This window comes from Lissotriton vulgaris, chromosome 5 (assembly GCF_964263255.1).
Source record: "Lissotriton vulgaris chromosome 5, aLisVul1.2, whole genome shotgun sequence".
Classification (NCBI taxonomy): domain Eukaryota; kingdom Metazoa; phylum Chordata; class Amphibia; order Caudata; family Salamandridae; genus Lissotriton; species Lissotriton vulgaris.
The window spans coordinates 444,458,772-444,481,040 of record NC_141693.1 but is presented as its reverse complement, the minus strand read 5'-3'; the positions used below and the strand labels follow the sequence as shown (position 1 = coordinate 444,481,040).

Here is a 22,269-nt window from a genome sequence, read left to right as displayed (position 1 = left end):
AAGATCTGCTTACCACACACTTCTTGGCCAATCCGGGGCGACCAGAATAACTTGGGCCCGGTCTTGGCGAATCTTCCTCAGAACCCGAGGAATCAACGGTATGGGAGGAAACGCGTAAAAGGAGTTGACTTCCGCCAACTCAACTGAAATGCGTCCCACAAGGCTCTTTGCATTGGATACTGGAGAGTGCAGAATGACGGGCAGTGAGCATTCTCGCGAGTGGCAAACAGGTCCACACGAGGAGTCCCCCATATCCGAAAGATGTGACGAACCACCTCCGGGTGAAGCCTTCACTCGTGGTCGGCCGAGAACTGCCGACTGAGACGGTCTGCACGCACGTTCAGAACTCCAGCCAGATGATTCGCCATTAGACAAATCTGATGGTCCTGAACCCAGGACCAGAGGCGCAAAGCCTCTCTGCAGAGACACTGCGACCCCACTCCTCCCTGCTTGTTGACATACCACATTGCAGTCGTATTGTCAGTCAGGACTTGAACTGACCGACCGCGAAGGAAAGGGAGGAAGGGCTTGAGTGTCAAACGAATCGCCCGTAACTCTAGAAGGTTCGTGTGGAGCAACCTTTCCTCTGGAGTCCAAAGACCTTTGACCTCCAGATCCCCCAGATGAGCACCCCACCTTAGAGTGGATGCATCCGTAATCACTGTGGCCAGCGGGGGAGGCAGATGAAAAGGCTTTCCCTGAGACAGATTGCCTTCCACGCTCCGCCAAGATAGATCCGCCGCAGTTTCTCTGGAGATCCTCACAGACTCCCTGAGATCTCCGTTGTGTTGATACCACTGCCTGCGGAGGCACCACTGAAGCGCCCTCATGTTCCAGCGTGCATGGTTGACCAACAGAATGCAAGAAGCCATCAGACCGAGTAGGCGAAGGACCTTCAGGACTGGAACGACCGCCCCATTGTAAAATAAAGGAATCATTTCCTATATGCCGCAAATCCTTTGAGGAGGAGGGAATGCACGACATACAGTTGCGTCCAGTACAGCACCTATGAACAGGTTGCGCTGGGAGGGCACCAGGTGAGACTTGGGTACATTTATTGAAAAACCCAACCGGTACAACAACTGAGTTGTCTCCTGCAGATGCTGGAGCACTTTCTCTGACAACTCTGCCTTGATCAGCCAGTCGTCCAAATAGGGGAATACTGGAACCCCCGACCTTCTGAGATGTGCAGCCACCACCGCAATCACCTTGGTGAAGACTCGAGGCGCAGTAGTAATTCCAAAAGGAAGGACCGCAAACGGATAATGTTGCGATCCCACCGTAAAACGGAGATACTTCCTGTGCGACTTCAGGATTGGGATGTGAAAATACGCATCCTGCAAGTCGAGCGACACCATCCAGTCTTCTTCCAGCAGCGCTTGAAGAACCTGCGCAAGGGTGAGCATCTTGAACTTCTCTTGTTTCAGATAAAGATTCAAGAACCTGAGATCCAGGATTTTCTTGTTTCAGATAAAGATTCAAGAACCTGAGATCCAGGATTTGACAAAGTCTGCCATCCTTCTTGGGAATCAGGAAATACCGGGAGAAGCATCCCTGACCCCTTTCCTGCTCTGGAACCACCTCTATCGCACCCTTTCTTAATAGTGTCTGCACTTCCTCCTGCAGAAGTAAGAGGTGTTCCTCCATGCAAAAACCTTGATAAGGAGGGTAATTGGGAGGGAATTCCCAAAAGGGAAGAGCCTACCCATTTTCTACGAGATTTAGAAACCAAAGATCTGATGTAACCGATTCCCAATCCTGTAGAAAGTGGGTAAGCCGACCCCCCCACCGGACCCACATGATCCTGAATGGCGGATCTAGGGCTGCTTTTCTGAGGCTGGGGGGTTGGAGTAGGTGGAGGAGAAAGAGGCTTGTCGTCCGAGGAAGTGCTCTTGGTTTACCCCTGTACGACTTGTACAAGGGATTCTGCTGCTGCTGTTGCTGACCTTGCCGATAGGAGCGAAAGGAAGAGCGTCCGAATCCTCTGAACCTTCTGGTAGAAGAACCCCTGGTCTGAAGCCCTAAAGATTTGGCAGTAGCCCTACTGTCCTTAAATCTTTCTAAGGCTGTATCAGCTTTTTTCCCCAAAGAGTCCAACACCATCAAACGGCAGATCCAACAAAGCAGCTTGAACATCTGCCGAAAAATCTGAAGATTTCAGCCAAGCTGATCTTATCTCCCCATAAGGCAAGTGGCATTGGTTGATTTTAATGCCATACTCGCAGAAGAAAAGGTCTTTTTTGCAATCTGATCTGGTTTCTTGGCATCCTTATCCCCAGGCACTTGAGGAAATGCACCCACAGTCTTTTTGGAACAGGCTGCCTGGATTACTAAACTTTCAGGTGAAGGATGAGTAGTCAGAAAAGCAGGGTCTTCAGGAGCGACCCTGTACCTTCTTGCCACACCTTGGAAACTGCTGGTGCTGTAAGAGGCTGTTTCCAAACTTCCATAATAGACTCTGTTAAGGCTTCCTTAAAGGGGAGCAACGGTTCCACCATAGAACTGGGTGAATGCAGAACCTCAGTCAGTAGATTGGACTTAAAATCTACTGTAGGTAGAGTCAAATTCAAATGTTCTGCTGCCTTCCTCATAACCAAGTGATAAGGCTGAACATCTTTTGAAGGGGCATCAGACACAAAAGGTAACTCCCACTCGGGAGAAAACTCCAGGCCACTAGCCTCCACCAGATTCTCGAAACAGTCATCCTCAAGCTCACCTTCTTCCATTTCAGCTAGAGCCTCTGTATATCTCTGCTCCTCCAGGAGCAGCTGAGCCTCCCTCCTGGACCTTTCCTTCACAGGCCACGCCGTCAGATCCACCAACGACTCAGAGCCAGAACCGGCGTCGGTATCGAATCCGATGGTACAGTGGGTTGGTCTCGAGGTCGACTCGGAGCAGCCGACGTCAGCATCGGCGTAGACTACCTCAGCGGAGCCGGGTATTGCCACGGCAGTGTCGTAGCCGGCATGAGCGGTATAAATGGAGCCGGAGCATAGGAGTGAGGAACCCTTAAATTGAAGGCTAGTGGACCCATGGGACCCGAAGGTGCGCCAGAGGGGTACCAAGCGCTTGAAAAGACGCCATACATAGCGTTCAAAAATGCTGATGGGTCTTGGCCTGGGGCCGGAAAAGGTGGCTGAAGACCCTCAGGCTGGCCTGGAGGTGGTTCCGAATTCGGCTCTTCCACAGGTGCAGAATCCTCACCCACAGGAACTTCTTCCTCATCCTCTCGGGCCAGGGACAGCCCGGAGATGGAACCGGCGACTGAACCTGCGACTCCGAAGGCGAAGCCTCACCTTCAGGACCCAAGTCCTCCTCCGGAGGAATCACCTTCGAACATACCTTCTTGGGTGACTTCAAACTCGAGTCCGAATCCCTACCGGAGTGACGTTGGGACTCGTGTCTTCTTTTCTTATGCTTCTTCTTCGACTTTGAAGCATGATCTGATGAGGACTTCGAAGTCGACTCCGCTCGAGGCCTTGATCTCGACACCGATCTCGACCTCCTCGAACGAGACCTCGAAGACTTTCATTCCTTGTCACCTTTCAGCTTCGGCCCCAGTAGTTTGGCCTCTCTCTCACGCAGAGCCTTCGGGTTCATCTTCCGACATGAAGAACATCCATCAACATCATGGTTCGAACTTAGACACCAGATGCAATCTTCGTGCGGGTCCGTGATTGACTTCATTTTCACACATTCTCTGTCATCACGCCGGCGTGGGCCTATTGTGGTGACGTCAGCGGAGTCGCGCGATGCCGTGCCTCTATGACGTCGTCCACGTCGGCGCAAAGCTACAAAAAGAATTTCCGAATGTTGCTGACGCAGGGAATATTCACATGGTGAGGAATCCACTGGCAGATGTATCTATCAGAAAAGAAAAGAAGGCCTGAAAACAGGTCAGGACACAATCCGGATCCGCGTTGCAAGCGTAAAAGAGAAAAAAACTGACATAGGTGCTCCAGGGTGGGACTTATGTATCCTCGCTGACCTACGCGGACGACGTCAGGGCAGAGTCCAGTGGTGCCGCCCCCCCCCCAGCGCGCAGGGATGCTGTGGCAAAAAGTTTCCGGATCCAGTCTCACGCCTGGGGATGATTCTAAGTGAAGGAATCCGTGGCTAGTAGTCTCTATCAGATATAACTTTCACCCCGGTTGGAATATTCATTGCTGTGAATATTAATGAAGACGCTATTATGGAGAGGTGCGTAATACAAACAGGACATACATAGATTTGTACATACAGCTTTGAATAAGTGTGAAACAAAGAAATCCGCACCTGTGCAATTTGGTACGATGTAGGCTTTGGTGATGTAGAACAGTAGGAGTAGAAGTAGGGCACAAAGTACAGAGCCAATATAATAAACATTAGGCGGACTTATAATGATATTTTATGTTTAATACATCTGAAAAGAAGGCATATACAAAGAATTGAGACATGAAACACAGCGATGGTTCAAAGAATTAGGAATTTGGAACAATGAAGAATGTTCCACAAAATATTAAAAACAAAAATTTGGAATAGCAAACCAAAAAGGTTTTAGTAAAATCCATGTTAACACTGGAGTCTAACGTAAGAGCCTTAATATGATCTTAAATCATCCTAAATCATGTCCAAAGGTTCTTACACAGCAATGATTACCTTGCCTGCAGATAGGATTCATCTGACTGGTCCCTTCAGTGCTAGCCTCAATATGAATTCTTTCCTCAATAGGAAACTTCCTACTTATAGCTCACCTTCCCACCACCACCATGGTGGATTGGAAAATCATTCTGTGGTATGTTTCATCACCAGCAATGCTTACCTGCTCAAATATATTCAGAAGTGCATTTGCTTTACACCTTTGCGTGTAGCAGTGATTGGCAAGTATTAATCTATTTGTACAATAAAATAAGTCTGGTGTACCGAAAAAAGTGATTTTAGTTTCTTATTTCAGCATGAATGTTAAAAGGACCTAGAATTTCAATGTGTTAAGGACAAAAGTCCCAAGACTCCTAATGAATAATGTTCCAGTTCACTAGCAAATTGCCGATCAAATGGGAAAGAGGGAAGGGGTGAGGGGTACTACATCTCCAATATGTTCTTGCCATACAAAGATTAAGGGTAGATACCAGACCTGCACCATTGAGAACTACACAAGGCAACAAACCCTGAAAAAAATTATACAAATTCCTCTGAAAGGGCTGTGTGCATTCCTTCCCAAAGGAGTGCTAGACGTTTAGGAAACACTAAGGTTATGTAACTGTAATATGCTGCCTGATCTGTCCACTGGATGTGCAAATGTAACCATGAAGTTCTCGCAGTGTGGCAGAAGGGATACAGTTTATAAAACAGTCTAACATTAGTTTGTTAATTAGGAGGGGATGGGAAGGGTGGTGTGTGAAAAATCAAACATGCCTGACGCTTAACAAAAAACCCCAAAAAAGTAAACAAAAATAAAACTAGCATTTATCAGTCAGAGTTTTCTGATACATCATTTAAAAAAAATTAAGGTCAAATGAGGGGTCCTAAAAGATGAACACCAGCATGTTCTCTTGTCAAACCATTATACTGTGTGGATTTGGGTGCAGGCCAATGTCATTATTGCAAAAACAAATGTAATATTCTTTATAGTTTTAATCTTTAGTTTGCCTTAAACATTGCTTTTAATATGACGCCAACACCAGCTTTGTAGAGAGGGGGACATGGACTGTGGAAGAATGTTCATAGCAGCACACACTTGCGCTTCTTCTTCGGCTCCGGGGGCTCCAAGGCAGCCAATATCGCCTCGTCAAATACATTCTTGAGGCCTTTCTGAAAAGGGGCAAAGAAAGAAATGGGATGTTGCATCTAGGTTGGTATCACAAAATAAAAACATTGAAGGCAGAGACAAATCCTAAACAGCTGTGAAGCATCACTCAGTGTGTAACATTCCAAAGCGGCCATGAACAGATCATTGCAACAGTATTTATGTATCGCTTAAAACATTAAATCCAAGTTCCGAACTATCCTCCAATTTGCTGGTATGCTGCCTAGTTTAATAGTCTGATTTTTGGAGCGACTTCATTGCATCACTATAAAAAATGGATTTAAAATGTTCTTCATCATTACTTTCTTGCATACAATTTAGAGAGGTGCTGCATAAACAAAATCTTTTCAGTCTGACATTTGTAGCACTGCAAGCAGACACGTGACAGCAAGCCATCCAAGATTACTACATCAGTTTAGTTAATACAATTTGAGCCTACTGATTGGCACTTTCATATCAAATTAGGACATCCATCTCCAACCTCATATATAAAAATACTCATGAACTGGACAATTTGACAGTTAATCACTCAATCTGGACTTAAAATCCACACTGAGGCAGCACAACGGGTTACCCTGAGAACTTTATGAAGTACCACTAAAGAGGTCAACAAATAAGGCATACAATAGTTGCACAGCAGTACACAACACTAAAGTTTAATCCATTAAGCAAGTTCTGGTACACATTGGCACACCATAACAATGGCAGCCTTCCCTACCTGCCATAACATAGGCAGGTAAAACAACATCAAGGTAGGTTCCAGCCACACTATAACCATCTGCAGTGATCAAGAAATTCCTTTGCATTACATTACAATATTGGCTAATTAAAACAGCCATTTGTTCGTTTTGCACATTTGACAAAAAGCTTCAGTAGCACGAATTACGGTGATTCCTTCAAGTTTTCTGGTGTGATATTTCAGGATGTTTCACTGGTGTGCCAGGAGTGTAAACATCCAACTTCAAGAGACAATAGTCCAAAAATATACAAAAGAGCAGATATCCTTGTTGGTTTCACGTCGGGTATCAACAAAATGTCAACTGCTTTCAAGCAGACCGTTAGTAACGAATTAGTCACATTTTAAGGAAAGACGGAGAGGTTTTACAATACGAATATTTTATTTGTTGTTTTATCTCTAAACTGAATTTCTACAGCAAGAGGCCAGAGGAAGCAGCATGAAGAGGAGAGGGAAAACATTTTTTAGAATATACAGCATTTCCGTTTTGGCTGAGTTTCCGGAGGCTCGAGGGCAGCTAGGATAGCCTCATCAAACACATTCTTCAGACCTCTCTACAAGACAGGGGGAAGGAAAGAAAACAGCAGCCATGTTAGAGGGTTAGAGAGATTAAGCAGATATAAAGAGCAAGCAGGACAAAGTAGACAGAAATAAGACAGACCTCTCCACATACATGGCAGCTTTACTAAAGGGCAAACCTTGATTTAGAGATCACACGAATATCTGAAAATCCACATGAACGTAACTACTGATGATAGAAGGGTTACAAGTTTTAGAAAGACAGACACATGCAAAGAAGCAGAAATTAGTTAGTGAGCAAAGCTTAGTAGCGGATGTAAGAGCAAGGAGGCGACTGTTCGGAATTGTACTATATCGAACTTCACACTTCTGAATTTCTCAAATGCTAAATAAATTCAGATCTTGATTCACAATAGACTGTGGCACTACCAATAGCGGAAACACAATACTTAGCAAGTCACAACAACTTAGGAGCATCCATATTAGTTATTATAGCTTTTAACTACATTTTTGACAAACACAACCAGAACAGTTAACAATGAACTAGATTTAACATATAAGAAATTAAATGTGACAAACAACATTTAAAGAATGAAGGAGAGCTCTGATACTTCAGAAGCTGTTGTGCTGCAGGCTTGAACCATTGCCTGTAATCATCTCCACACGTGAAAGCCATCTTTTGCCCAGTTTTCGCCATAGAATCCATAGACATGCATGTGAAAGTAAGTATTTTCACAAGGAAAACCGAAATTTTTAGCTGCAATATTTTAAAGCAAATCTCTATAAAAAACGTTCTTCTAACTCCTTTGCGAAAAGAGATTTTCAGTTATGTACCATACTGGTACAAGGACGTCCCATTACTAATTTTAGCAGTATGATCATCTGGTAGACAATTAATGGTAAAATTAAACTAGAATACTACAACACATTTTAATTTCTCTTAAAAACACAAACATTTCTCTGTTAATGAGTTGCTGCATCTTTTGGCATGTAAGCAACTATGGATGCCAAATGGTGCTTTAAGTGCATGTAAGGATTGATTTCTAGAGTAGGTAATACATAGCATCCTGGACAGTGGGTTTAAGAGGGTCAGGGTGTTTGGGCAATGCAATAATGGACAACTATCTTTTCATTTGGATACATAAAAGGCTCATTTTGGAGGCCTCAACTGTTGAACTCCATGATATAAGTCCATGCACTCCTGCTGAAGATACAGATAACAGAATTCTAGGTCCTCGGGTGCCAGATCGCTACATTAAGTTGGCTGAGATCTGGGTGCCTGATCTGACCTTGATTTCCAATGTAAAGGTTCAATCTGTTAGGGATCCTCCTGTGGAGGCTGATGGACATCAAGAAGTGTCGAGTGGCATGGTTGTCTGACCTATGAGGGGGCTACCAAGAGAAGGGTTTGAAATGTTTGATGCTTCTTTCACATCAACTGTGGAATAAGCGAGAGCCCAAAAAAAAGTAGGCAAAGATCCCTGACCAATTCATCCATAGTACACTGCCCGTAGGCTGTGGGTACATGGAGGCGAAGTTGTGGCAGTTTGCACTTTCAGGAGTTCCTAAAAGGTCTATTTAGTAAGTGCTCCAATGATGGAAGTAGAGGATTAGGAGGCTGGTGGAGTTTCTACTCGTACTTGCAGATGCGTCCTTCTGAGCAGGCAGCAGGCATCATGGTGCTCTGGGACGTACTGACATCTTTGATTCGCTTCTCCACGGCACGGGGTGACGTGTGCAGATGTGTCTTTAGGCGACGGGTTTTCTTTACAGGAAACAGATGCAGTAGAGGGGGGCCTGCGTGCAGAGGCTGCAGGCAAAGTCTAAGAGTTCAGTGGGGGGTGAAACCATGGTGGACTGTCTCTGGAGGGCCACAATGCCATCATTGGCGCACTTTGGGGACACAAATGTACAGTTTTGGGGGAAAGATCTGGCACTGGGGACCTGGTTAGCAGGAACCCAGTGCACGACAATCCGATTCAGACTTGATACATATGCTTTGGGGTTGCTCGGTCCTGACTGACTACTGGAACACGGACGACTACCCTCATAAGCTGCACATCCCACACCATTTCCCCGACCTGGGAAGCCGATGTAATGCACCTCTTCAGCAGAAACAAGAAATATAGAGCTGCCATGTGGAAATAGCCCCTACTGCCTCACCCGATTGCTTCGCGTCGATCCCTATCCAACTGGGCGAGGGCAGATGGTGCGGTGCAGCGCTACGCAGAGAAGACCTACTTGGTATTTGCATGTTCCCCCTGGCACCACAATGGGATGCGATAGTCTCCAAACTTTTGGAGACGGACACAGACACAGGATCCCCACCTGCGTCACAGGGAAGTATCACTCCTAGTACCTCCCTCACGGACGCGGCTGCGGACTAACACTGACACAAAGATCACCACTGCCCCTCTGCCACAGTACCCCGCTACCACGGAGGTGTTTGAGGTCCTCCGGCGAAAATGGCTATGGCGGCAGGGCTTGCGTGACTCTACCCTTCCTTCGCTTTCGTGGTCCTCATTTTGTTATGCCCTATGTCTTAGGTTACGTTTGAACTGCGCTTCCCTCACATTACTCGCACACTATTTGATGCCTTGATTTGTCAGCATCACGGTCTTTCTTGGGATATTGCCACAAGCTTTGATGTAACTCATGTCATGTTATTAGTCCAAGAGTGCCTTGTCGCTGACAATCAATTTTCCCTCCTTGTCCATCTGTTACATGAGTAATATCCTCACTGTATGTTTTATTGCCTGAATTCCTTACATACTACCCGATGCTGGGATTTGTCAGCACCACTCTGTCTTTCTTGGGATAGGTTTTATTGATAAATGTGCAAAAACAAACAAAAAATGTTAATACAAATTATTTTAATAAGCAGGAACCCAGTGCACTTCTAGCCAAAATCACATTATGTAACAGGTAAAGAGGGTGGGGGTGCCGGTTGATGGGTGACCATGTCAAAAAGAGCACGTTCCTACACTCCCTGTGATACTATTCTTGCTCATGGGATAACATTTCATTTGAAGTTGACACAGATTGTTAGTGAACATACTATACTTCAATTACCATTTAAAATACTGATAATTATACCTACAATGTGGCTACATATACTGAGCAGCTTCCTCGTTTTAGAAGGTAATAAATAAGTCGCATGTGGGTAAAAAATGCACAGTTTGTGTGAATTTCAGCACTGAATTCTTAGTTACAGCTCATTAATGGGAGGCTTCATCTCTTTGCACCTTTATCTCGCACCTTTACATAGAATGTAACAATGCTTCTTTTCTTAATCAAAAACAAGTAGTTCCCGAGCACAAGCAGATTTCTTATAGTCTTAAGAGAAAAGATGTCCACTATCGAATCAATATTCTTTCAAGACATTGGTTTTTCTATTGGCTACGTTTTATGTGAATATGATGTACTTTGTAGACTGAGACTATGTTGAAGAATTCTCAGATGTATGACGAGAAAAGATAAAGAAAATAAAAATAATTAACTCATTGGACTCTTGAAAGAATATTGATTCGATAGTGGATATCTTTTCTCTTAAGACAAACCTAATGAGGGTCTAAAAGCTAAATTTATCAGACTAGAGAGATTGAGGAAATTTGAAATCTCCAAATGGTGGGATGGGGCAACCCTCAAACAGTACATTAAACTAAACAGAGTACCAAGGGGGTTGCGTGCACAAATCTTTCCAACCTATGATGACCTTGAAACTGATTTATTCCAGGCCTGGGGAAAAGAATTAATCGACAACAGTTTTAGGTTAATGAATATCTTAATTGAGAACGCGGACCTCAAAGTAACAAAGACCGCCCTGGAGGTAGATACCCTCGAGAAGGAAATTAGTGATTTAAACCTCCCAGAACCCACTAAAAAGAACTTAACTATTCTGGAGGAAATTTTGGGGAGGTATGAGGATGACATCAAACAGCGTAAGGCACGCAAACTGAGGCGTGACGAGATAGATTATGCTAATGGCAGAATCTTTACTTTTGGGAAAAGGTTCGATGATATTGTCAACAAAAGATCTATCCAGGTTAGGACCTAAGAACTCGACACCAAGCTGTACTAGTGTGGGGTCATCAAGTAATCTTTCTAGTAGTGGTGAGGATACTACGGATGGTAACTCCCTTGTTGCGCTTCCTGATAATGCTTTTTTACGGGAAGTGCAGAGAATACGAATGGGGAACAAGGGAAGCGAAAGGAGAACAAATCAGGTAACACAACCAAAACAAGGAGAGGAAAAAGGGGAGGGAGGAGAAGCAAAAGGAAGAGAGGGAATGCAGACAGGCTCCTACAACAAAGTCAGGAAATAAGTTCTAAGGTAGCTAAGGAGATCCAGGTAGTTAACCTGTCGAGCAAGAGTCTGTCCAATGAATTGAGATCTGCTTTACAAAAAGGAATGAATTACTGTCCTACTACTATGTATGATGTAACCGATGTTAAAGTAGACCTATATAAGTTTGTACGTCATCTAAAATTACAAAAAAAATGTGAAAGCAACCCTAAACCTACTGTATCCAAATTATCTGCCTGGTCTTTTGGGGATGTTTCTATTGATGCTTTACAAAGTACGGCCTTTTTTTAGACGTCCGTGGAAAAAACTCAAACTTGCAGAGTCTTTTGGAGTCTTCCCCTTTGGCTCCATCTGACGATGTTGAGTGCGGTTACACCCTTTTTTGTGATTGGATCACCAAAGCTCTTGATGCTCTAATCCCTGCGGCCTGGAGTAAGACCCGCCGGTTAGTATCCAGTCCATGGTATAATGACTCCTTACGTCTTTTGAAAGCTATTTGCAGACAAGCAGAGAGAGCCTGGTGTAAGACTTATGAAGCAGGACTGAAAATTGTGTATCTTGCTAAAGTCAAAGTCTATCACCGAGCTGTTTGTAGGGCTCGTGCAGCTTATTATTCTATTGAATTCAACACTAGCCTTAATCCCACTAAATTGATCTTTAAAGTTTTGAAAGACCTTACTACTAACAGAGCCTCAGTGTCTGAGGTCTGTTCTTCATCTCACTGAGGCTCTCGCAGCTTTTTTTGTGGAAAAAGTGTCTAACATCTATCGCTCCTTCCCTAGTACTACGCTGATAAGTGAGGAGCCGAAGTTCACTTTTAGTAACACCTTGATCCTTTCAACTCTTCCTGCTCTTTCGGTGGAGGAGTTTGAGAAATTGGCAGTTAAAGTGAAATCTGGTTCTCCTGTGGACCCCCTTAGACCTGGCCAATTTAAAGATTCAGCTGCCCTCTGCCTGCCCCCCATCCATCATCTGATAAACGTATCCCTCTCTTCGGGTAAAGTTGCCCTGAGATGGAAACAAGCTCATCTCACACCCATCCTGAAAAAAACCGTCGCTGAACCCTCTAAAGCTTGAGAATTATCGTCCTATCTCCCTTCTCCCGTGGGCTGCGAAGGTGACAGAAACCCATGTTAACGGCATTCTGTCCAGTCATTTACAATCTGCTAACATCCTAGACCCCTCGCAGAATGGCTTCCGTGCTGGGCACAGCACTGAGACAGCTCTTCTTTCCATGGTTGAACATATACGCGCTGTGCTGGATGCGGGTCAAACGGCGGTTTTGGTACTTTAAGATCTCAGTGCCGCCTTTGACACCGTTTCCCACGCAATACTTCTGCAGCGGCTGGATGAGGTGGGTGTTAAGGGCCTTGCTCAGGAATGGTTTCGATCATTTCTTTCTGATCGCACCTTTCGGGTCTCAACACCTCCCTTTGAATCTAAACCCCACCTCATCGAACAGGGAGTTCCGCAGGGTTCAGCACTGAGCCCCACGCTTTTCAATCTGTATGTGCAGCCGCTGGCTGCTGTCGCCAAGCGTTGGGACCTTACCATGGTGTCCTACGCCGACGACACGCAGCTTGCGGTTGCACTTAGTGGCAACTCTGACCTTGAGGCTTCTAACTTTCGTAAGGGTCTCAGTGCGGTGGCTGGATGGATGATGGCTAATTGCCTGCAGCTCAATGCGAAAAAAAACGAGGTATTGATTGTGGGCAAACAGAGCAATCTTTGGGGTGACAGGTGGTGGCCAGTTGACCTCGGCCCTACCCCGAGCCCGGCCGTTGAGGTAAAAAATCTGGGTGTCTGGCTGGATTCGACGCTCAGTTTCTCCTGCCATACAATAAAAGTTGCTGCGACCGGCTTTTGCATTTTACGTGGGTTTAGGCTGGTGTTGAAATTCTTTGATGGCCCGACTCGACAATTGATTATCCAGGCAGTCATATTGTCCAGGCTCGATTATGCGAGCTCATTGCTGCTTGCAGCCAATCAGGCCGAAATTCTGAGATTGCAGCATGTTCAGAACGCTGCAGCCAGGGTCTTAAATCGGCCTTCCCAGATTTTGTTCTGCTAGAAGCACTATTGTTAAGCTTCACTGGCTGCCTGTGCTTCAGAGAATAGAATTTAAGACTCTATGTCTCTCTTTTAAGATTTTAAAACTTGCTTCTCCTCAGATTCTGGAGCATCTCATTCTTCCTTACACTCCCGCCCGCCAGCTGAGATCCTGTGGACAAAATTTAGCTGTAGTCCCTCGTTTTCTGAGAAGCAGGTCTGGTGGCCGCTCTTTTAGAGTGCTGGCCCCTAAACTGTGGAATTCCTTCCTGCCCATATTCGTGCCATTGACGATCTCCTGCTATTTAGGAGAGCTGTAAAAACTTTTATCTTTCCAAATAACTGTTAACCTTTCTCCTTCTGTGGTTTTCTCTTTTCTTGTTCGTGTTGTGTACCTTTCCAGGGGGTAGCTGTGCGCTTAAAAATGGAGTTAACATAACATAACATTATTACTTTCATTGAATGATGATGTTGATACTGTTACAAACATGTCTGATGTTGCAGCAGATTTAGATCTTTTGACAAATATGAGTGAAGACAGTGGTCGTAAGAATAAAATCGCGGTGGACCCCACAACTCACTAGCGGTAATAACATCGATCTGTTTCACAAGACTGTAGTCATGGAAATTGATAAGTGGGATGCATATATGATTGGACACAATTTTACCCCCAAAACATTCCATCTGTCAGCTAAAGAACATAAAGCACTCACTGATTTATCTAGAGATCCTGACATTATAGTGAGGAAAGCAGATAAAGGGGGAAATATAATAGTGATGGATAGGTCCAAATATGATGCTGAAATTTTATCTCAACTTGACAATCAGGCATGGTATAGAAAACTTGACACAAATCCCATGTTCGTGATTGTCAGAGCGATAAATACTGAACTTATCAGATGGCGGGATCGTGGTCTTCTGTCAGGAGATGAATATCTATTCCTAAAGACAGATAAACCACGATACCCGTGCTTGTATGCACTGCCAAAAATTCATAAAAACTTGACTAGGCCCCCTGGTAGACCCATCATATTGGGCATCGGTGGACCCACTGAGAGAATGTCCGAGTTTGTTGATGGGTATCTACAAAACTATGTTATCAACCTACCATCCTACATCAGGGACAGTAAGCATATATTAAATCTCTTGCACGACCTATCCTGGGACCATGGGATGAAATTTGTTACAATGGACGTCTGTTCATTGTATACTAATATATTACATGAACAGGGACTGGAGGCTCTAAAGAAATTCCTGTTCAGACGTCCAGTAGAATTACTTGAGCATTCAGAGATGTTAATTGAAATGTCTAATCTTATTCTGAAAAACAATGCATTTCCCTTCAATGGAGACTGGTACCTGCAGACCTGCGGGACTGTGATGGGTTCTAGATTTGCCCCGTCCTTTGCCGGTCTCTTTATGGGATGGTTTGAGGCGGGGCATATCTGGGGCCCATCGGGGGCTAAGTGGCAGGAGTATATCCTGTACTACGGTCGTTATATGGATTGTTTATTAATCTGGACGGGCTCGGATGAGGACCTGTCGGATTTTTTTGTCCACATGAACAAAAACACATGTAACATGACCATCACTATGAACTCTGACCCTAACAGCATAGTATTCCTAGATTTGGAACTATTCCATTTTGAAGGGAGGATACAGAGCAAAATGTACCGCAAATCTACAGCATACAATGCTATATTGCATGCTGATAGCGCACACCCCAGAAGCCAAAAAAATGCAATCCCTTATGGGGAGATGCTCAGGGCTAGAAGGAATTGTAGTTTGGAACTAGATTTCATGAAGAAGAATGTGACAGACAATGAGAAAAGGTTTCGAAACGGGGGTTATTCTGATAATGTGTTGATACCAGCTTAAAACAGAGCAATTAAATGGAAACACACAGATATCCTAAGAAATGCTAAAAAATCCATCACAAGTAAAGGTAACAAATTACGTCTTGTAACGAACTATCACCCATGGTCACATACGTTTTATATGATCTTGAAAAAGAATTGGCCTCTTCTTTTGGCAGACAAAACCCTATTGGATTATATTCCTAATTCACCTGGCATTACATACAAAAAGGGAAGAACTATCCAGGGTATTATCAGTCCTAGTTACCCTAGACAACGGGGTGCGTCAAAAATGTGGCTGAGAGAACTTAATATCGGCTCTTTTCCCTGTGGTTGTCGTAATATGTGCCGGATGTCGATAAAAGGGATTAAAGAATTTAGCTACAATGGGTCACGTACTTTTAAAATTCACCAACATATTGACTGTCTGACTAAATATGCAGTATATGCGATTATCTGCAAATGTAAAAAGATCTACGTGGGCAGTACCATCCGCCCTTTAAAAGAAAGAATAACCGAACACTTTCGTGCTCTTAAAAACTTGGATCAAAGGTATCCTATTGGTTGCCATGCAGCAAATTGTGTTGAAATTAAGAAAAGTCTGGGATTTCAGTTCCATGGGCTGGAGGCTGTATGTAGTGACCCACGGGGTGGAGATAGAGAACAAAAACTGAGACGATGTGAAGCTAGATGGATTCTCAAACTTCATGCGGTGGAATGCGGGATTAATGTTGATCAAGAACTACATTATTTCCTCTGATCGATTGAATCTCAAACTGTAATCCAAGATTAGCTTAATCCTAGCAAACTTGATTAGAATGTTTCTTATAAACAGGGTTTATGAATTGTATTATCCTGTAAAGGGCGAGGAATGGAATTAATGCTGATCATTTGTTACCCTACCTTATCTGTATATTGTAAATAGCTGAGCGCTATGATTTATAATGTACCATATGATCTTTCCAAATGTAAATAATCTCGAGAGTGATTTAGAATTGTGACTCTGATTGTAGTTGAACTAATGTGCAAATTGAGACTTCGATTTGACTAGGTTTCACTTATACTCTGATATATACTTTCTTCTCCCTGATGCATTTTCTCCCTTGCCTATCTTTCCACACTAATCCTTTCTGCAATGTCTATGGTTTGACTCTGTGAACCACTGTATACGTACTAGTGGTCTTTTCTTTATGTCCATTGCTTAGTCCGACAGATACCCCCTATTTCAGGTTAAGAATCCGGAATTATATGTATGACCGGTGGTTCCTTTTTATGTTTTTGGGTTGAATTTATGCCAATTATCTTATGAATACTGGTATGACCAAGATAATATAATTGGGTGTTATCAGTTAGGAATCTGGAATTACATGTATGCCGGTGGTTCCTTTTAAGTATATTGGATTGAACTTATGCCAGTAATTTAATGAGTAATGATACGACTAAGATATTATAATTTGTTGTAATTAGTAAGTTTTTAACGCGATTTTACTAGTCTAAGATGGCGGCCGTTTATGAGACGACCACGGTCCTATGTTGATTTCAACTAAACGTTGTGGCGTGAACGGGCACTTAAACGCCGGGTAACATCAACACGGCTGATAACGAATATGGAACCCACTTGTTGGTGTTAGGGAGTACTCTCCTAGGTAAGTTTCTTATGCTGGTGTATATGAGTTGGCTTACTATTTGTATGATGTGAACACTTGACGACCTTTGTCTGTGGGGCTACTCATAATGTCGAATTGTGCCGCATCGTGATATTGATATATAGCATCTCGATGCTTTCCTAGACCCACATGTTTGTGTACCCAACAACATATATTATATTTGGAGCCCAAAGATATCATCTGATAGTATTTTGATCACAGCACCCACGAGATTGTTTTGGGTTGACTTGAGATACTGCGCTGGTGTACGAGGCTCGCAGTGCCGGATCTGTGCTGAACTGTGACACCGATATAGTCCACCATACTGCTCTAATTTTGACTCACATTTAGCATGTATTCGACGCTAACAACGTGTCGACTCACGCTTAAAATACCGAATTTTCGTATGCAATGTCGGACGTATGCTACACTGTGGCCCTTTTTTATACCTATAACTGTTCGGGCCTATTTCGTTTTACATGTTCGTATCTCCAATTTCATTCGATGTAATTGTTAGAACGTGTAAATTAATTCAGTAATATCGGGGTGTTTGAGTGTCAATACTAACTAATTGGTTTACGGGTTTACCATATCTTGGTTGCCTTAGAATGAATCAGTCTTCCCGACAATGGTGCTAACTTAAACCATTAGATATATCACTTTGTTTTCCTTTAATCATGCGACTATGTGATATGTAGATCACAAATAAATCTATTTAGAACCGTGGTGATTGCTTGTCAAATATGATGTGTACTTTTACATGTTATAGTGAACCTTAGAAAACATACTGGTTCACATCTCTATTACAAAAAAACACCTATTATGCCTATCTACATGAAGAACTCTATAATAAGGAATGGATAGAGGTAACTTTTCGTAATTTACCTAATAGTGACAGCTTCTATCTAATTAATCGGCTGATATTAAAATAGTTTTATATGTTGTCCTCACGATAAATTGGGGTATTTCGACTATGTGTACGAATAGCCTAGTAGGATATGGCTGAAGTAGTTTTAATTAACCTGTTTTGAATATTTGGTTCTAATCCACTTTCTGTCTCTGATTCAGTTCAAATTCCTTACTTGAGAAACTACTGATTTCTGGAATTGGCGTATATATTTTGAGATGTTTTATCTTTATGGTGAGTTTACTGTTTGACTCTGTTCTGAATACGGTTGTAGAAAACTTGGACTTGCTTTGTGTGGCCTACTGGTCATCACCAAACCATTGGTTCATAAGGTTTCTCCTTTTATTTGGGAGATACAACAAACTTTGGCTTTCCTTAAACCGTTGGCTTTCATTCAATGCACCCTAACATTACTTTTTGTTCTTTCCTTTCTTTGCTTGCTCCTCTTGTGTTTTTGTCTCTTATGAATCTTGATAATCAAATTACACCTTGGAATTTTCTTTGTTTTTCTAGTGTAAATTACACTAGTAGTCCTCATGTGACTTTCCCACTATGCACAACTTTCGGGTTTTTTTGATCTTTAAACTCTGGCTTTTAGGTGGAGTGCCCACTGATTGGTGATGGTATGGTTGAGAATTAAAGAGCATTGCTTATACCTTGTATCTTTTCACTTTCATTGTAGCCCTGAAGAAGTCATTTGGGTGATTGTGCCGCACGACGAAACACGTGTTAAAAGACATTGGTTTTTCTATTGGCTACGTTTTATGTGAATATGATGAACTTTGAAGACAGACTATGATGAAGAATTCTCAGATGTATGACAAGAAAAGAAAGAAAATAAAAAGAATTAACTCATTGGACTCTTGAAAGAATATTGATTCGATAGTGGACATCTTTTCTCTTAAGAGTATAAGAAATCTGCTTGTGCTCGGGAACTGCTTGTTTTTTGTCTTTGAATTCTCTGTCTCCACAGAGGATTTCCCTTGGGGACGTAGGTGGCCGCTTTCCCCTGTTCCCTTGAGCCATTTGACTTGAAGAACACTATATTAGTTGTTATTGCGCAAACATTACCCAGCCACCCTTTGCTTTGGCTTCTTTTATTAATGTAACTTGCTGAGAAAATCGGTTATGTTGTAAACGTTCTCCTAGTTCTACATGTGGAAGAACAGATACCCGAGTGAAGCATGGCCTTCCCCTTCACTTTAGCCTATGTATTGTGATGCCATTCCCTAAAGGACAAGTGGGTCTAAGAATACGGAAGCGTCCATCGGGTCCAACCAAATTTTTTAAAGTCAACATGGACCAATACTTAAAGTCTAAAAGTAAGGAATTACACTGCTAAAAACATGTCCTATTCATTTAAACAATTACTGACTTTGAATCCTTGATGCACTCAGAAGGTATGTTCGCAGTCTGGCAGAACAGTGCACTTCAGCAAACTTAATACAAATTCAGGTTACTAACAGAAGGCATGCACATAGTTTGCCAAAACCAGCACTGCCAAGTGTTGCAACTAATGTAGGACGGAAAGGTTCTAAGCAACTTAAAAATTAAAACTGAAACAAGCAATTCTGAAACAGACACTTTCTATGCAAGGAGGAAAGGTACATCTTTCAAGTCTGTAGACTTTGGTTGCCATCAAATTGCTTTATTCAATCGATGAAATCAACTATGAAGTTACCACTGAATGTTTGCTTTCCTCAATTTACAAAAGCAGCACAAACTATATATGAAATCCTCTAAATGTTTAAAGGTATTTAGAGGCAGCTGATTGTTATGGATAGTTAAACGCACCACCTTTTCGTAGCACAGGCGCTGCAGTATTTAGATAAGTATACTTAAGTAGAGATTTCCATAATTTGAGGTTGACTTAATCCATGCATGTGGATTATTTTTCCCTAAGTGGGGGAGGGGGTGTTAAATAGAAGTGAACTGTAAGAGATATTTATGTATGGAATGATACCTCGATTCCATATATCCTTTTGAGCTAAAGAGATTGGGGCTCTGCAGTGGCAGTCTCAGTTTTTGCCTCACTGTTAAGAATGGATATATGATAGAGACCCTAAAGAAGGAAAAAGCACCGTTTGTAAGATGAATGAATGAGTCTTTAAATACTATACAATATCCATATGTAAAGCGTGCAGAGTTAAAATGTTAAAAAAAAAACTCTATGTAGAGTGACTGCAACCACATTAATCAAAGTTAAATAAATGCACCCACACTTGTGGCAGCATATAGGCTAAAGACAGTCTGCCTCTTCACTGAAAAAGGCTGGGGCACAACCATCATATGTACAATCTATGTGTTTGAAACAAGTCCAGAATGCATTCTCTTGTGAATTCTAATGACCTCCAAAATATCAAATCTCTCTCGGTTGGTTTATTTCACGAGCCTAAATATAAAAGCCCAGCAATACTGAGGCAGAGTAGCTGGTAAATAAACAGTTTAATTCCAATAATTTGGGCCTTTGTTTTACACTATCAAGTGATATGCATGATCAATTTCCTAAGTTAATTTTGTAATAAACCTTCAGCACATTCCTAGAGTATTTTTCACGAATCACATGTCTTCCCAAGTAAAGTCACAGTAGAGTTCAAACAATACAAGAGGACTCAAATGCTAGATATAGAGTAAACATTTAAAAATTCAAGAAATGAATGGTTGATGATCCAAATGCAATTTAAAAAACAATAACAAAAAAACAGATCGGTAGCTGGTAAACTTTATAGGTGGACACCAAGGAGTTACACAAACGTGAATAGGTAAAAAAGGGTCTACACAAATCTCTACACTATAGGATATGCACACCACCGAGTGGTTAGCATCCTACAGTGACCACCTTTTTACACTCTACCAGTAAATACATTTTATGTTGAGCCAATACATCTCCATATTTTTTGTTCACAGAATGCTAGAATTCAAAGAAAAAGAAATATTCAATGCGGATGAAAGATATACTTTCCTTCAAAACTATTAACAGCCTGTCCAATTATATACCGAGATATGCTCCACAGCTGCTTAAGATACAAAAGAAACTCAATATATAATATTTAAAAATAAAAAATAAAATACTCAAGGCACTGAGCCCATTGAAACACTCACCTGCGTAAGTGCAGAGCACTCCACATACTTCACTGCCTTTAAGTCCCGAGCAAGCTTCTCAGCAGTCTCCGGAGTGATAGGTTTCTGTTTATTTTTGGCAAGTTTCTCACATGTTGAAGGGTCATCTCGAAGATCAATCTGGGTCCCAACAAGCAGGAAAGGAGTCTTTGGACAATGATGGGTAATTTCTGGCACCCACTGAAAGTCATAGATTGAAAACAACTAGTCAATAACAAGGACATATCCACGCAATGGCAGTGCTTTAAGAGCATTTGAAGAATAATATTTACCTTCTCTTTGACATTTTCAAAGGAAGATGGCGAGACCACAGAGAAACAGACTAAAAACACATCAGTCTGTGGGTAGCTTAAAGGTCTTAATCGGTCATAATCTTCTTGCCCTAAAAAAACAATTGCATAACTATATTAGGACAGTTATATTTAATCCTGACAATTTCTTAATGTTACACTATGCCTATATTCAGAGAGTGAATAAATATGTGCAACAAAGTGAAGGTAAATAGCTTCAGAAGAAAGAACTTTCAAATCAAAGGTTGATATGGAGAATAAATTGTGAAGCTCCAATACCCCAAAACAACCTCCACATACTGCATCCCTGCCTTATTTTCAAATATACTCAAACCTTAACCCCCCCTTTGACTTACAAATGAGAAGCTGATGACCATTGGTATGCTGGCGATTCGTCAGAGGCACAAATATTTCACAAAACTGCCAAACAAAGCTTTGACTAGCAGTTTATAGCAAATGCTCAGTTTTAGTGAGTGACTTCTTTAAACACGGTCTTCAATGGCACATACAGGTGTTAGAGGACACTTGAAAAGAAACACAAACCCAACTGAACATTGTAGAAATAGAAGCATCCATGACACTAGATTTGAAGCTTGAACATCCAAATATTTTGAAACGCTACATACTGCACAGATTGTAGTGTGAACTGCCTAAATGCACCTCTTCGCTGCAATGAAATTAGTTGCATGGAAATGTTTCAGAAAACTTTAATTGGAAAGATCAGATCCAGAAGAAAGGATAATTCCGATACTAAGAAAGTATGCATATTTATATTCGTGGGCTCTTAGGGTAGTCATACAATGTTTTCAAGGCATATTCAATGTGCAAACCCCATATCAATAGCTCATTACAGTCTGAATGCCTCCCAAAAATGAGGCTGATCCTATTTTTATTGGCGCTGTGCTGAGTCAATGAACGGAAGGTGAGCAACAGGCTAGCTGGCAGTTGAGCTGTTAAGTTACTCTGTAGGTCACTACCCTGAGCTCTCCTTGTATGCCTATGCCCGTAACACCGCCATTTGTTTTGTGGGTCCTGCTGCCCCTCGACTTTTAAGT

General features: G+C 42.4%; 1 protein-coding gene across 5 annotated transcripts in view; it reads right to left on the bottom strand.

Annotated features, from left to right (window-relative positions):
* Window positions 1-4,374: 4,374 nt before the first annotated feature.
* CDC42 (cell division cycle 42) overlaps window positions 4,375-22,269 on the bottom strand; it is a 114,754-nt gene continuing 96,859 nt past the window's right edge. For 2 of the 5 annotated variants that reach the window (XM_086921877.1, XM_086921878.1), the window contains exons 4-6: window positions 21,197-21,306; window positions 20,907-21,104; window positions 4,375-5,790 (exon numbers count right to left, since the gene is read on the bottom strand). In XM_086921877.1, coding sequence (XP_086778003.1) covers window positions 5,701-5,790; window positions 20,907-21,104; window positions 21,197-21,306 — 398 coding nt within the window. In that variant the 3' untranslated portion in view covers window positions 4,375-5,700. Of the gene's footprint in view, window positions 7,076-10,190; window positions 10,324-18,896; window positions 21,105-21,196; window positions 21,307-22,269 lie in introns of those variants that run through there. The other 3 variants (XM_086921880.1, XM_086921881.1, XR_015295894.1) reach the window with 3 other exon arrangements.